General features: G+C 49.6%; 1 protein-coding gene across 2 annotated transcripts in view; it reads right to left on the reverse strand.

The window, feature by feature from the left end:
* LOC121580084 (RIMS-binding protein 2) overlaps window positions 1–16,095 on the reverse strand; it is a 93,464-nt gene that overhangs the window by 20,867 nt on the left and 56,502 nt on the right. For both annotated transcript variants that reach the window (XM_045224226.1, XM_045224227.1), the window contains 8 exons: window positions 11,910–12,016; window positions 11,022–11,125; window positions 9,998–10,885; window positions 9,581–9,732; window positions 8,365–9,093; window positions 7,654–8,001; window positions 3,526–3,666; window positions 335–437 (listed from right to left, as the gene is read on the reverse strand). In XM_045224226.1, coding sequence (XP_045080161.1) covers window positions 335–437; window positions 3,526–3,666; window positions 7,654–8,001; window positions 8,365–9,093; window positions 9,581–9,732; window positions 9,998–10,885; window positions 11,022–11,125; window positions 11,910–12,016 — 2,572 coding nt within the window. The remainder of the gene's footprint in view (window positions 1–334; window positions 438–3,525; window positions 3,667–7,653; window positions 8,002–8,364; window positions 9,094–9,580; window positions 9,733–9,997; window positions 10,886–11,021; window positions 11,126–11,909; window positions 12,017–16,095) is intronic.

The following is a 16,095-nucleotide window of genomic DNA, read 5'->3' on the forward strand; positions in this document are numbered from 1 at the left end:
AGAGACAGAGAGAGACAGAGAGAGACAGAGAGAGAGAGAGAGAGACAGAGAGAGACAGAGAGAGCAGAGAGACAGAGAGAGAGAGAGAGAGAGACAGAGAGAGAGAGAGACAGAGAGAGAGAGAGACAGAGAGAGAGAGAGAGAGAGAGAGAGACAGAGAGAGACAGAGAGAGACAGAGAGAGACAGAGAGAGACAGAGAGAGACAGAGAGAGAGAGAGAGAGACAGAGAGAGACAGAGAGAGAGAGAGAGAGAATGAGAGCGATCGACAGAACTAGAGAGAGAGAGAGAGCGAGAGGGGGGGGGGTGAAGAGGAGGAGGAATGAGATTCTGACCTTTGAGCTGATGTATTGCCTCTGCCCTGGTCAGTTTAGGAGAGAGCCCAGGCTGTCCGCTCCACCCAGCACCAGCCTCCATCGACAGGTCTCTGCCAGACTCCTGGTCAACACACACACACACACACACACACACACACAGAGCGAGACAGTCAGTCAGAGAGAAAGACAAGACAGCAGCACATAGACAGTTGGATGCAGGTTGTACAGTAAGGCAGTGCAGGGTTAGAGACATGAGTTGTATAGGATAAGGACCAGGTGGTTGTGCAGGTTGAACGAGTCTGGAGAAGCAGATAGTTCAGTCAGTCAGTCAGTCAGTCAGTCAGTCAGACAGACAGTCAGTCAGTCAGACAGTCAGTCAGTCAGACAGTCAGACAGTCAGTCAGTCAGACAGTCAGTCAGACAGTCAGTCAGTCAGACAGTCAGACAGTCAGTCAGTCAGACAGTCAGACAGTCAGTCAGTCAGACAGTCAGTCAGTCAGTCAGTCAGTCAGTCAGACAGTCAGTCAGTCAGTCAGTCAGACAGTCAGTCAGACAGTCAGTCAGCCAGTCAGTCAGTCAGACAGTCAGTCAGTCGCAGTCAGTCAGCAGTCAGTCAGTCAGACAGTCAGTCAGTCAGTCAGTCAGACAGTCAGTCAGTCAGTCAGTCAGTCAGTCAGTCAGTCAGTCAGTCAGTCAGTCAGACAGTCAGTCAGTCAGTCAGACAGTCAGTCAGACAGTCAGTCAGTCAGTCAGTCAGACAGTCAGTCAGACAGTCAGTCAGTCAGTCAGTCAGTCAGTCAGTCAGTCAGTCAGACAGTCAGTCAGTCAGACAGTCAGTCAGTCAGTCAGTCAGTCAGTCAGTCAGACAGTCAGTCAGTCAGTCAGTCAGTCAGTCAGTCAGTCAGACAGTCAGTCAGTCAGTCAGTCAGACAGTCAGTCAGTCAGACAGTCAGACAGTCAGTCAGTCAGTCAGTCAGTCAGTCAGTCAGTCAGACAGTCAGTCAGTCAGTCAGTCAGTCAGTCAGTCAGACAGTCAGTCAGTCAGTCAGTCAGTCAGTCAGTCAGTCAGTCAGTCAGACAGTCAGTCAGTCAGTCAGACAGTCAGTCAGTCAGACAGTCAGTCAGTCAGTCAGACAGTCAGTCAGTCAGTCAGTCAGTCAGTCAGTCAGACAGTCAGTCAGTCAGACAGTCAGTCAGTCAGACAGTCAGTCAGTCAGTCAGTCAGTCAGTCAGTCAGACAGTCAGTCAGTCAGTCAGTCAGTCAGTCAGTCAGTCAGTCAGTCAGTCAGACAGACATACATTAGGTGGCTAGGACATCAGTTACAGGTGACCTGAGGTAACATGACAAGACGACTACACAGGCGGCGGTAGAGGAGAGGGAATCCAAATACAGCCACAGGGTACAACGAGTGAGAACACACCCATTCTGCTGCAGCAGCTGCGATGGCCCGGAGGGCAGGTTTTCCCCGGAGCAGGGCTAGACTCCGGGGTTCAGGCTGTGCCCCCTCCACCCACCACTCAGAGCTCATCTGCTCCACCACCACCTCCCCTCGTTCCCCGGGGTTGTAGGTCAACGGCTCCTCCTCGTCTGTCCCGTACTCAAGGTCGATTTCTGCTACCGAGCCCACCGGGGACTTGACCGTCCGAACGGTCTTGCTGACCAGGTAGGAGCCCGGACCCGGACCCGGTGCGTGGCCGGTGGCCTGGGACGTTAACGCAGCGACCGCCATCTGACTCCGTAGCAAGGCTTCTCGTCTGAGCCGGTCTCCCAGCTCGCCTACCAAGGCCATCGTCCCCACCCCGCTCCCTCCCCCACCGTGGTGGGCCTTCTGGGGACCTTGGCGCACCCCCTCCTCAGGGTGGCTGATGCTGTTTACTGTGTCTGCGTAGTGGACCCTGTGCTGGGGCCGGGCCCGGTATACAGCACCACCACTGTGTCTGGGTAAAGGCTCTTTGGCTTCGGGTCTGCTGCTGTGGTGGTGGTGGTGGTGGTGGTGGGGCTGGGGCTGGGGTTGGTGTCGGGGGCTGTGGTAGTGGGGATCATCAGGGTGGCGGCTGGGACCGGCTTGTGACTGTCTGCGGTGGCGACGGTGATTATAGTCCTCGTCCACGCTGTTGTCCTCTTCATCAGTGACCTCTGGGATGCTGAACAGGTGCATGTTATGGTGATGATGATCGTGATTGTAGTGGTACGCCTGAGTCTGGGCCTGAGGAGGAAGCTTCAGGATCCTCTCCACAATCTCCTCGTCACTGTCCGGCACCTCCCACTGGTCTGGCTACAGGGTTCATGGGTCAAGGGTCATCGAGGAGTGGGTGTAACAGGTTGACGGTACGAAGGTTGGATGTGGTAGGAGGTTGGATAGAGATAGGAGGTCAGGAAGGAACAGTGAAGAGTGAGGGTGGAGTGGTGGGCAGGGTGACAGATGGAACAGTGAAGAGTGAGGGTAGAGTGGTGGGCAGGGTGACAGATGGAACAGTGAAGAGTGAGGGTAGAGTGGTGGGCAGGGTGACAGATGGAACAGTGAAGAGTGAGGGTAGAGTGGTGGGCAGGGTGACAGATGGAACAGTGAAGAGTGAGGGTAGAGTGGTGGGCAGGGTGACAGATGGAACAGTGAAGAGTGAGGGTGGAGTGGTGGGCAGGGTGACAGATGGAACAGTGAAGAGTGAGGGTGGAGTGATGGGCAGGGTGACAGATGGAACAGTGAAGAGTGAGGGTGGAGTGGTGGGCAGGGTGACAGAGTGAGGGTGGAGTGGTGGGCAGGGTGACAGAGTGAGGGTGGAGTGGTGGGCAGGGTGACAGAGTGAGGGTGGAGTGGTGGGCAGGGGTGACAGAGTGAGGGTGGAGTGGTGGGCAGGGTGACAGAGTGAGGGTGGAGTGGTGGGCAGGGTGACAGAGTGAGGGTGGAGTGGTGGGCAGGGTGACAGAGTGAGGGTGGAGTGGTGGGCAGGGTGACAGAGTGAGGGTGGAGTGGTGGGCAGGGTGACAGAGTGAGGGTGGAGTGGTGTCAGGGTGACAGAAGGAAACAGTGAAGAGTGAGGGTGGAGTGTGACGTACAAAGGAGAGGCGTACAAAGAAAAAGAAAACAAAATGAATCAAAACGGGGAGTGAATTCAAGAGTGAAAGAAGAAAAAAAGCAAATGTAACAAAAGCAGAGGCTGTCCTCCACAGCAAAGACGAGTCAGATCAGCTGTGTGTGGTGAGTGTTTACCCTGTTAGCTCCGGTGGTGTACCCCCGGGGCATGGCGGGTCCAGGGGGGTCGGAGTAGAGGTCGTCCTCCTCTTCCTCCAGGATATCAGATAGGTCAGAGCCCCTGCTGCTCTCTGGCTCCACCAGGCCAGCAGTATAACGCTGATCCACAGGACACAACCACACAGCACAACAGGCTTAGAGACAGTGGAATAACCAATGATGTTACTTATCCAACTCGTGTAAAACATATCCAACAGGCTTAGAGACAGTGGAATAACCAATGATGTTACTTATCCAACTCGTGTAAAACATATCCAACAGGCTTAGAGACAGTGGAATAACCAATGATGTTACTTATCCAACTCGTGTAAAACATATCCAACAGGCTTAGAGACAGTGGAATAACCAATGATGTTACTTATCCAACTCGTGTAAAACATATCCAACAGGCTTAGAGACAGTGGAATAACCAATGATGTTACTTATCCAACTCGTGTAAAACATATCCAACAGGCTTAGAGACAGTGGAATAACCAATGATGTTACTTATCCAACTCGTGTAAAACATATCCAACAGGCTTAGAGACAGTGGAATAACCAATGACGTTACTTATCCAACTCGTGTAAAACATATCCAACAGGCTTAGAGACAGTGGAATAACCAATGATGTTACTTATCCAACTCGTGTAAAACATATCCAACAGGCTTAGAGACAGCGGAATAACCAATGATGTTACTTATCCAACTCGTGTAAAACATATCCAACAGGCTTAGAGACAGTGGAATAACCAATGATGTTACTTATCCAACTTGTGTAAAACATATCCAACAGGCTTAGAGACAGTGGAATAACCAATGATGTTACTTATCCAACTCGTGTAAAACATATCCAACAGGCTTAGAGACAGTGGAATAACCAATGATGTTACTTATCCAACTCGTGTAAAACATATCCAACAGGCTTAGAGACAGCGGAATAACCAATGATGTTACTTATCCAACTCGTGTAAAACATATCCAACAGGACAGGCATTTGGAATAACCAATGATGTTACTTATCCAACTCGTGTAAAACATATCCAACAGGACAGGCATTTGGAATAACCAATGATGTTACTTATCCAACTCGTGTAAAACATTTCCAACAGGACAGGCATTTGGAATAACCAATGATGTTACTTATCCAACTCGTGTAAAACATTTCCAACAGGACAGGCATTTGGAATAACCAATGATGTTACTTATCCAACTCGTGTAAAACATATCCAACAGGACAGGCATTTGGAATAACCAATGATGTCATAGCCTGTATCTAACTCATACAAAACATACAAATCTACGTTTAGAGTTGATATTTTTGTATTGCTATTAACTCTAGGTGCCAATGCAAGCGAAACTTTAATGTATTAAGGTAAATCCCCCAAATGTACATTTTCTTAGCCTAAATTGTACCATGAGCCCTGTTATATCTTGGTATCCTGCCTCTATCCTCAACGCTCTCTAGTCTGAAGCACCCTGTTGATACATAATGATCCCACAGCCTTTTCCTAGACCCAGAGGAGTAACTGGTTCATCAAAAACAAGGGGTGAGGCTGGGTGATGTTGGCACTCTTCAACCTGTGTGTGAGGGCATGGCCACTCCGCTCTCTAAGAGTATGCAGTATGAAAAATGTATGCACTCACTAACTGTAAGTCGCTCTGGTTAAGAGCGTCTGCTAAATGACCAAAATGTTAAATGTAAGAGTTTCTTTCTGAGCCTGCGTTATCCACATCATCAGAGGATTAAAATACAGAGAGTACTAGCCAATGAGAGTACTAGCCAATGAGAGTACTAGCCAATGAGAGTACTAGCCAATGAGAGTACTAGCCAATGAGAGTACTAGCCAATGAGAGTACTAGCCAATGAGAGTACTAGCCAATGAGAGTACTAGCCAATGAGAGTACTAGCCAATGAGAGAACTAGCCAATGAGAGTACTAGCCAATGAGAGTACTAGCCAATGAGAGTACTAGCCAATGAGAGTACTAGCCAATGAGAGGGGAACACTAAGACAGTAAAGAGTAATTGAGAGGTGTCTGCTGCAGCGTGCAGATCGTATCTGCCCAGGAAACTGGCCATGACATTTAAAGGTATTCGGTATTTGTTTCATTAGTCCATTGTTAATACAGTCCCAAAATGTTGTGTTATTTCATAGTTTTGATGTCTTCACTATTTTTCTACAATGTAGAAAATAGTACAAATAAAGAAAAACCCTTGAATGAGTAGGTGTGTCCAAACTTTTGACTGGTACTGTATATAACTTTCAAAATACAGAAATACAGCCGTATGTTGCATTTTGCATCATATGATGTAAAACGCAGCATCATATGACGCAAAATGCATAATACCGGATGTATTTCTGTATTTTGAAAGTTATATACTGTATCATGAAAACTTGATTGCTGACAGGCAAAACATTTTGGGACAATATCAACAATGGACTAATGAAAGAAATTCAAAGAAGCACAGTCTGTACTAACTAATTAACTAACTAACTAACTAACTACAGTGCATTCAGAAAGTATTCAGACCCCTTGACTTTTTCCACATTTTGTTACGTTACAGCCTTATTCTAAAATGGATTTTAAAAAATATATCCTCATCAATCTATACACAATAATGCCCAACAATGACAAAGCGAAAACTGGTTTTTATAAATGTTATAACATTTATTACAAATAAAATACAATATTAGTATTCAGACCCTTTGAAATTGAGTGTAGATGCATCCTGTTTCCATTGATCATCCTTGAGATGTTCTACAACCTGAATGGAGTCCACCTGTGGTAAATTCAATTGATTGGACATGATTTGGAAAGGCACACACCTGTCTATATAAGGTCCCACAGTTGACAGTGCATGTCAGAGCACAAACCAAGCCATGAGGTTGAAGGAATTGTCCGTAGAGCTCCGAGACAGGATTATGTCGAGGCACAGATCTGGGGAAGGGTACCAAAACATGTTTGCAGCATTGAAGGTCCCCAAGAACACAGTGGCCTCCATTATTCTTAAATGGAAGAAGTTTGGAACCACCAAGACTCTTCCTAGAGCTGGCCGCCTGGCCAAACTGAGCAATCGGGGAAGAAGGGCCTTGGTCAGGGAGGTGACCAAGAACCCAATGGTCACTCTGACAGAGCTCCAGAGTTCCTCTGTGGAGATGGGAGAACCTTCCAGAAGGACAACCATCTCTGCAGCACTCCACCAATCAGGCCTTTATGGTAGAGTGGCCAGACGGAAGTCACTCCTCAGTAAAAGGCACATGACAGTCCACTTGGAGTTTGCCAAAAGGCACCTAAAGACTCTCAGACCATGAGAAACAAGATTCTCTGGTCTGATGAAACCAAGATTGAACTCTTTGAATGCTAAGTGTCACGTCTGGAGGAAACCTGGCACCATCTCTACAGTGAAGCATGGTGGTGGCAGCATCATGCTGTGAGAATGTTTTTCAGTGGCAGGGACTGGGAGATTAGTCAGAATCAAGGGAAAGATGAATGGAGCAAAGTACAGAGAGATCCTTGATGAAAACCTGCTCCAGAGCGCTCAGGACCTCAGACTGGGGCGAAGGTTCACCTTCCAACAGGACAATAATCCTAAGCACACAGCTAAGACAACGCAGGAGTGGCTTCGGGACAAGTCTCTGAATGTCCTTGAGTGGCCCAGCCAGAGCCCGGACTTGAACCCGATCGAACATCTCTGGAGAGACCTGAAAATAGCTGTGCTGCGACGTTCCCCATCCAACCTGACAGAGCTTGAGAGGATCTGCAGAGAAGAATGGGAGAAACTCCCCACATACAGGTGTGCCAAGCTTGTAGCGTCATACCCAAGAAGACTCGAGGCTGTAATCGCTGCCAAAGGTGCTTCAACAAAGTAATGAGTAAAGGGTCTGAATACTTATGTAAATGTGATACATTTAGACATTTGTACAAACCTGTTTTTGCTTTGTTATTATGGGGTATTGTGTGTACATTGATGAGGGAAATAAATAAATAAATCCATTTTAGAATAGGGCTGCGACATAACAAAATGTGGAAAAAGTCAAGTGGTCTGAATACTTTCCGAATGCACTGTAACTAACAAATTAACGAATTAACTAACAAATGAACTAACCTGTGGCTGCCTATTGAAGCCTGCATCCTGGTCCTGCCTGAGGAACTCCTCCATGGACTCCAGGCGTGTGGTCGACCTCTCCATGGAGTAGTCTGGCTCTGACTCCAGGGGAGAGGGGGCTTTGGGGGGCTGGAGATGGTGTGAGTCCAGGTGATTGATGAGGTCCCCAGCGGGGGCCACAGGGGCCTTGGGCGGGGTGGGGTAGGGCTCAGGGGTTGAAAGGTTGGCACGGGAGTAGTCCTCCACAGGGAAAAAGTCTGTGATGGACATGACGGGACGGGGAACTCCGGGGCTGTCTGTGTCTGCTCTGCTCTGCTCCATCGCTGCTGCTGAGCTTAGACGTGGGCTCTGGTTGGGGGGCAAGGAGAACAGACAATACAGTATGTACAGTATTATGTACACTTAGTTAACATAGTTACAATAATGTAGACTAGATAATGACAGGTGAGTTCTAGAGTTCTAGATGAGTGTTCTAGAGTAGGTGAGTTCTAGAGTACTAGATGAGCATTCTAGAGCAGGTGAGTTCTAGATGAGCATCCTAGAGCAGGTTAGTTCTAGAGTTCTAGATGAGAGTTCTAGAGCAGGTGAGGTCTTGATGACAGTTCTATAGCAGGTGAGTTCTAGAGTTCTAGACGAGAAATCTACAGCAGCTGAGTTCTAGAGTTCTAAATAAGAGTTCTAGAGCAGGTGTTTAAGCATTGTTGTACGTACCGTTGTGTTGATGTGAGAGGCTGGTGGTAGCATGGCCTGATAGGCTGGTTGTATTGGTGGTGACATCATCGCCTCATAGGCTGACGGTACTGATGGTAACTTGACCTGATAGTTTGGTGCTACTGGAGGTGACATAGCCTCATGCACTGCCAAGGCAGCCTGAGGGGGGGCAGGATACTTTGCTAAGGGGTTAGCCCAGACCTCCGCGTACGAGGCAGGGTGCGGGGAGGAGGCCTCTGTGTGGAGAGCGTGGACTGGGGGAGAGTTGGCAGAGGGCAGCCCCCCGTTGGGGCCCATGGCGTGTGCGACGTCTAGTGGTGGCGAGGCAGTGGCGTAGGGCAGCGTGGAGACTTTGGCAGCTGAGTTCCCGTAGGACGGGGATTGGGGCTGGACGGGTGGTGACGAAGACAGGAAGGGGGGAGACTGGTGGACAGCAGGTGACTGGTAGGTTGGCGACTGGTGGACATGGGGTGACTGGTAGGCTGGCGACTGGTGGACAGGGGGTGACTGGTGAACGGGGGGTGATGAGGAGCAGGATGCGGAGGTGGCCGAAGCCTGGCCCGTCATGATGGCGGCCAACTTGGCGGGCACGTTGACTGGCACAGAGTCGGTGGACTCCCCATGGGCAGACACGGTGCGCACGGTGAGCTCGTGGGCTGCCATCAGGGACTGGATCTGAGACGGGCCCATCAGGGCACTGCCCGCCGTGGGGGACGACACCTCCAACACCTAGGGTATGGCAGGAGAGGGGAGGGGTCAGACACACACTCTCTACACACACTATCCTCACACAGAGACATAAAACACATCTGACACAAACAATACAAAAGTCAGCACCAGGACAAGACATCATTAGAGTCGAAGCTGAAGCACCCCAAATACTGTGGAACACTTAAAACACACACCGCTGTCTTGAGAAAGACAGCAACACATACTCAATGGGCATTTAGAGCACAGAACCTCTCCTAAAACACTGGCCTGACAGACACACCAATTCAAACTAATTTCAGAAGCATTTCCCTTCCAGCATAATTTCAGCCCCATTACATCCTAAACCTAAAACACTCTACTATAATATAATAATAATAATATGCAGCATTGAAGGTCCCCAAGAACACAGTGGCCACCATTATTCTTAAATGGAAGAAGTTTGGAACCACCAAGCTGGCCGCCCGGCCAAACTGACCAATCGGGGGAATAATACTACAGCGCTCACCTTTTTCTTGTCAGCGTAGATTGTGTATCCGGTGACGCGAACCCCGTTGGAGGTCCCAGCAGCATCAATGGTGACAGGCAGCCAGCTGATGAGAGCGATGCCCGGGGAGGGCCCCTGCTCCAGCTGCACGTCCAGAGGAGCGTCTGGGGGGCCTGGGAGAGGGAGGGGTTAAACATCAAACCACAAGGAAATCTCAGCTCTTAAACAGCCCCTGACTACATTCCTCCTCTCTAATCAGGGACTGTTTTAAAGACCCTGGGGGACACCAGTTGAGTGGAATCTCTGGCCAATCACTGACATGAATCAAACTAGCTTTCATGTAGAGTATAAAACCAGCAGTTCTTCAGCCCCCCTACTCAGACTTGAGTAGTGTATCTCTGATCTCCAGTATCTCGCTCCCCTGTCTCGCTCACGTACCTGCGGCCAACGTGGTGAAGGTGGTGATGGCGGTCTTGTGTTCCCGTCTCTCCTGGGGTATCTCCCAGGGGGTTTGAGGTGGCTGAGCCTCCACCTTGACTGTGTAGTGAAGGCTGGGCGTGAGGTTACTGAGGCACAGTGAGTAGCTGCCAGCCTTCACCAGCTCCATCTCCTCCTCGTTCAAGGACACAATGTGCACATAGTTACTGTTGCTAGGCAGCCAGGCCAGGCTGGCCGAGGTCGCGGTGACCCGGTGGACTCTGAGCTGGGTAGGCGCCACACACACGTCCCTACCCACCAGTAATGAGCAACGGAGCTGGTCTGAGCTGCCGCGCTCCGTCAGGCTCTGCACAGACACCCGGTAGGCCTTGAGGTTGACGTCTAGTCTCTCCAGGACAGCTTTAGTCTGGGAGCCGAAGGGCACGTTGAGCCTCAGCTCCTGGTCCACGTACACATTGTAGCTCCACACGTTGCCCCAGCCCGCCGGCACCAGTGGCCCGTCCCAGCCGATGATGATGCTCTTGGCCAGCTGCTTGATGAGGGTGAGCTTGCGCGGGTAAGGCACAGTGTCCACCCCCACCTCTAGGTCCAGATCCAGGCCGTTGGTGAGGGGGGCTGGGGAAAGGAGGTCTGGGAGGGAGGGGTCCGAGGAGACCTGCTCCCCTGAGGGGACGGAGACTGCTGACGTAGGCTCAGTCCTCTCAGAGGTTACGGGGCCCCCCAGGCAGAGGTGGTGCTGGTGACTGGCGCTGTGCAGGCTGCTGTCCAGCAGGGAGTTGTGGGATATGTCCGTGCCCTCTGGAAAGTGGGCGCTCATCATGTCGTCGTCTGAGACGCGCTCCACAAAGTTGGAGGGGACCAGCCCTCTCCGCCCGTCCATCAGCTCTCCTGAAGAGGGACACAGAGAGAGAGAGGACTTGTGTTTGGTAAATCGTTTCAGACACTAAAAACTCTCAGTGTTAACATTTCAGTGTTCATTATTTTTTTAACTTTCAGTGTTAAAACGTTTTTGGAGAAGGCTCACCTTCATAGAAGCCGTCGTCATCCATACCGCCATAAACATAGATGTACTCCCCAGCGGTGAGTGGTAGCTCCACCCCATCATTAGGACCATCATAGGGGTTATAGCTGGAGAAAAATAAAGCCACATTATCAACACTTATGTATTAGAAACACAACTCATCTCATTTTATTGTTACTGTTGTATACCGAGAAACATAACTGGTCTTCAATTTTTTTCTACTAACTAACACCACTAAAACTAACATCTAAACAATAACTTGGAGAAATCAACAACACGTTTGGGCTCCCGAGTGGCGCGGCGGTTTAAGGCACTGCGTCTCAGTGCTTGAGGCGTCACTACAGACCCCCTGGTTCGATTCCAGGCTGTATCACAACCGGCCGTGATTGGGAGTCCCATAGGGGCGGCGCAACAATTGGCCCAGCGTCTTCCGGGTTTGGCCGGTGTAGGCCGTCATTGTAAATAAGAATTTGTTCTTAACTGACTTGCCTTTTTAAATAAATAAAAAAATCAACAACACTGCGCCACTTCTCCCGAGTGGTGCAGTGGTCTAAGGCACTGCATCGCAGTGCTAGCTGTGCCACTAGAGATCCTGGTTCGAATCCAGGCTCTGTCGTAGCCGGCCACGACCGGGAGACCCATGGGGCGGCGCACAATTGACCCAGCGTCGTCCAGGGTAGGGGAGGGAATGGCCGGCAGGGATGTAGCTCAGTTGGTAGAGCATGGCGTTTGCAACGCCAGGGTTGTGGGTTCGATAAAATAATGTATGTGCTAACTGTAAGTCGCTCTGGATAAGAGCGTCTGCTAAATGACTAAAATGTAAATGTAAAATGTAAAACATAGCGAAGGCATACTGCTGATTTGGCCAAAGCTGTGTCTGCCAGTCCTTACCTGTATCTGGCGATGAATACCTGTAGCTGGGAAGCTCCTCTGGGAGCGGTGTAAGGTGCTGGGGACACATCAATGTCCAACTCCTCCACTTCACTGGCCGTGTCAACCTGACAACATGACAGTCAACAATGAGGCACTGGAAACCTGTTGTGTGGGTCAGTGGCTTGGCGCTAGCAATCTAAATCCCCGCAGGGGTTTTGTCAATTCCTAGCAGTGTCCATTCCTAGTCAGGAACAGATTACATATTCATGCAAAATATGTATGCCCTCACTGGAATGTAAGTAGCTTTGGATAAAAGCGCTCGCTAAGTGGTATATACTTTGTATTGGAACTTTGAGCTGCCAGCAAGTCAAAACCTTCCCAACCCCTGGCTGGATCAATGCCTCCTGAATAGTAGAAGGCCACACGCATGATGTATTGTTTTTCTACCCTCGACTTTCTCCCTCTACATCAGAGATTGTGCAAAGAGATTTATGTATAATGTGTGGTCACAATTCACAGTGGATTGGGACATTTGCCACTAACAACCTGCTTAAACAGAACCTTCTCTTCTCTCAAAATGCTCCCAGCGTCAGCTTAATGATGACCGCCTATGTTTCCCTCTGGCTAATACTGCAGGGCGACACAAACATAGGCTGCCAGTCGGATTAAATGGCACACTATTCCCTATAGGCTACAGTGCACTACTTCCCTATAAGTCCCCGAGTGGCGCAGTGGTCTAAGGCACTGCAGCGCAGTGCTAGCTGTGCCACTAGAGATCCTGGTTCGAATCCAGGCTCTGTCGTAACCGACCGGGAGACCCATGGGGCGGCGCACAATTGGCCCAGCGTCGTCCAGGGTAGGGGAGGGAATGGCCGGCAGGGGTGTAGCTCAGTTGGTAGAGCATGGCGTTTGCAACGCCAGGGTTGTGGGTTTGATTCCCACGGGGGGCCAGTATGAAAAAAGTATGTATGCACTCACTAACTGTAAGTCGCTCTGGATAAGAGCGTCTGCTAAATGACTAAAAATGTAAAAAATATAGTGCACTATTTCCCTATATAGTGCACTACTTCCCTATATAGTGCACTACTTTTTGACCAGGGCTGATAGGGTTCCGATACACACACTGATATACAAACGCACCGATACAGATGTTGAGTGTGTTCGTTCATCGTCTGGTTGTATGACTAGTTATAGGGTATGAATGATACACTACACATAAACAATGAGAAAACAGACATCCTATTTCCAGCTCCCTGCCTGGGAAAAACCTTTTCAGGATAATCACGTACAACTACTACATCCTTCATAATCCACAGCAGAATCCAGAGCAGTGGGATTATCTCACTAAATATGATCTTTAGAGAGCCAGCTGCTGGTAGTGCCTGGCTGGCTGGCTGGCTGGCTGCCTGGCTGGCTGGCTGGCTGCCTGGCTGGCTGGCTGGCTGGCTGACTGGCTGCCTGGCTGGCTGGCTGGCTGGCTGGCTGGCTGGCTGGCTGGCTGGCTGGCTGGCTGGATGGATGGATGGATGGATGAGAGGGAGGATACCCACTACAGAGAGACTGGATGAGAAGGAGGATAGACACTACAGAGAGACTGGATGAGAAGGAGGATAGATACCCACTACAGAGAGACTGGATGAGAGGGAGGATAGACACTACAGAGAGACTGGATGAGAAGGAGGATAGATACCCACTACAGAGAGACTGGATGAGAAGGAGGATAGATACCCACTACAGAGAGACTGGATGAGGAGGATAGACACTACAGAGAGACTGGATGAGAAGGAGGATAGATACCCACTACAGAGTGACTGGATGAGAGGGAGGATAGACACTACAGAGAGACTGGATGAGAAGGAGGATAGATACCCACTACAGAGAGACTGGATGAGAAGGAGGATAGATACAAACTACAGGGAGACTGGATGAGAAGGAGGATAGATACTACAGAGAGACTGGATGAGAAGGAGGATAGATACCCACTACAGAGAGACTGGATGAGAGGGAGGATAGACACTACAGAGAGACTGGATGAGATGGAGGATAGATACCCACTACAGAGAGACTGGATGAGAAGGAGGATAGATACCCACTACAGAGAGACTGGATGAGAAGGAGGATAGATACACACTACAGAGAGACTGGATGAGAAGGAGGATAGATACCCACGACAGAGAGACTGGATGAGAAGGAGGATAGACACTACAGAGAGACTGGATGAGAAGGAGGATAGATACTACAGAGAGACTGGATGAGAAGGAGGATAGACACTACAGAGAGACTGGATGAGAAGGAGGATAGATACCCACTACAGAGAGACTGGATGAGAAGGAGGATAGATACCCACTACAGAGAGACTGGATGAGAGGGAGGATACCCACTACAGAGAGACTGGATGAGAAGGAGGATAGATACCCACTACAGAGAGACTGGATGAGAGGGAGGATAGACACTACAGAGAGACTGGATGAGAAGGAGGATAGATACTACAGAGAGACTGGATGAGAAGGAGGATAGATACCCACTACAGAGAGACTGGATGAGAAGGAGGATAGATACCCACTACAGAGAGACTGGATGAGAAGGAGGATAGATACCCACTACAGAGAGACTGGATGAGAGGGAGGATAGATACCCACTACAGAGAGACTGGATGAGAGGGAGGATACCCACTACAGAGAGACTGGATGAGAAGGAGGATAGATACCCACTACAGAGAGACTGGATGAGAGGGAGGATACCCACTACAGAGAGACTGGATGAGAGGGAGGATACCCACTACAGAGAGACTGGATAAGAAGGAGGATAGATACCCACTATGGAGAGACTGGATGAGAAGGAGGATAGATACCCACTACAGAGAGACTGGATGAGAGGGAGGATAGACACTACAGAGAGACTGGATGAGAAGGAGGATAGATACTACAGAGAGACTGGGTGAGAAGGAGGATAGATACCCACTACAAAGAGACTGGATGAGAGGGAGGATAGATACCCACTACAGAGAGACTGGATGAGAAGGAGGATAGATACCCACTACAGAGAGACTGGATGAGAGGAAGGATAGATACCCACTACAGAGAGACTGGATGAGAGGAAGGATAGATACCCACTACAGAGAGACTGGATGAAAAGGAGGATAGATACCCACTACAGAGAGACTGGATGAGAAGGAGGATAGATACCCACTACAGAGAGACTGGATGAGAGGGAGGATACCCACTACAGAGAGACTGGATGAAAAGGAGGATATATACCCACTACAGAGAGACTGGATGAGAGGGAGGATAGACACTACAGAGAGACTGGATGAGAAGGAGGATAGATACTACAGAGAGACTGGGTGAGAAGGAGGATAGATACCCACTACAGAGAGACTGGATGAGAGGGAGGATAGATACCCACTACAGAGAGACTGGATGAGAAGGAGGATAGATACTCACTATGGAGAGACTGGATGAGAGGGAGGATAGATACCCACTACGGAGAGACTGGATGAAAAGGAGGATAGATACCCACTACAGAGAGACTGGATGAGAGGGAGGATAGATACCCACTACAGAGAGACTGGATGAGAAGGAGGATAGATACCCACTACAGAGAGACTGGATGAGAAGGAGGATAGATACTCACTATGGAGAGACTGGATGAGAGGGAGGATAGATACCCACTATGGAGAGACTGGATGAGAGGGAGGATACCCACTACAGAGAGACTGGATGAGAGGGAGGATACCCACTACAGAGAGACTGGATGAGAGGGAGGATAGATACCCACTACAGAGAGACTGGATGAGAAGGAGGATAGATACCCACTACAGAGAGACTGGATGAGAGGGAGGATAGACACTACAGGGAGACTGGATGAGAGGGAGGAAAGATACTACAGAGAGACTGGATGAGAAGGAGGATAGATACTACAGAGAGACTGGGTGAGAAGGAGGATAGATACCCACTACAGAGAGACTGGATGAGAGGGAGGATAGATACCCACTACAGAGAGACTGGATGAGAAGGAGGATAGATACCCACTACAGAGAGACTGGATGAGAGGGAGGATAGACACTACAGAGAGACTGGATGAGAAGGAGGATAGACACTACAGAGAGACTGGATGAGAGGGAGGATAGATACTACAGAGAGACTGGATGAGAAGGAGGATAGATACCCACTACAGAGAGACTGGATGAGAAGGAGGATAGATA

Source organism: Coregonus clupeaformis, chromosome 13, assembly GCF_020615455.1.
Source record: "Coregonus clupeaformis isolate EN_2021a chromosome 13, ASM2061545v1, whole genome shotgun sequence".
NCBI lineage: Eukaryota > Metazoa > Chordata > Actinopteri > Salmoniformes > Salmonidae > Coregonus > Coregonus clupeaformis.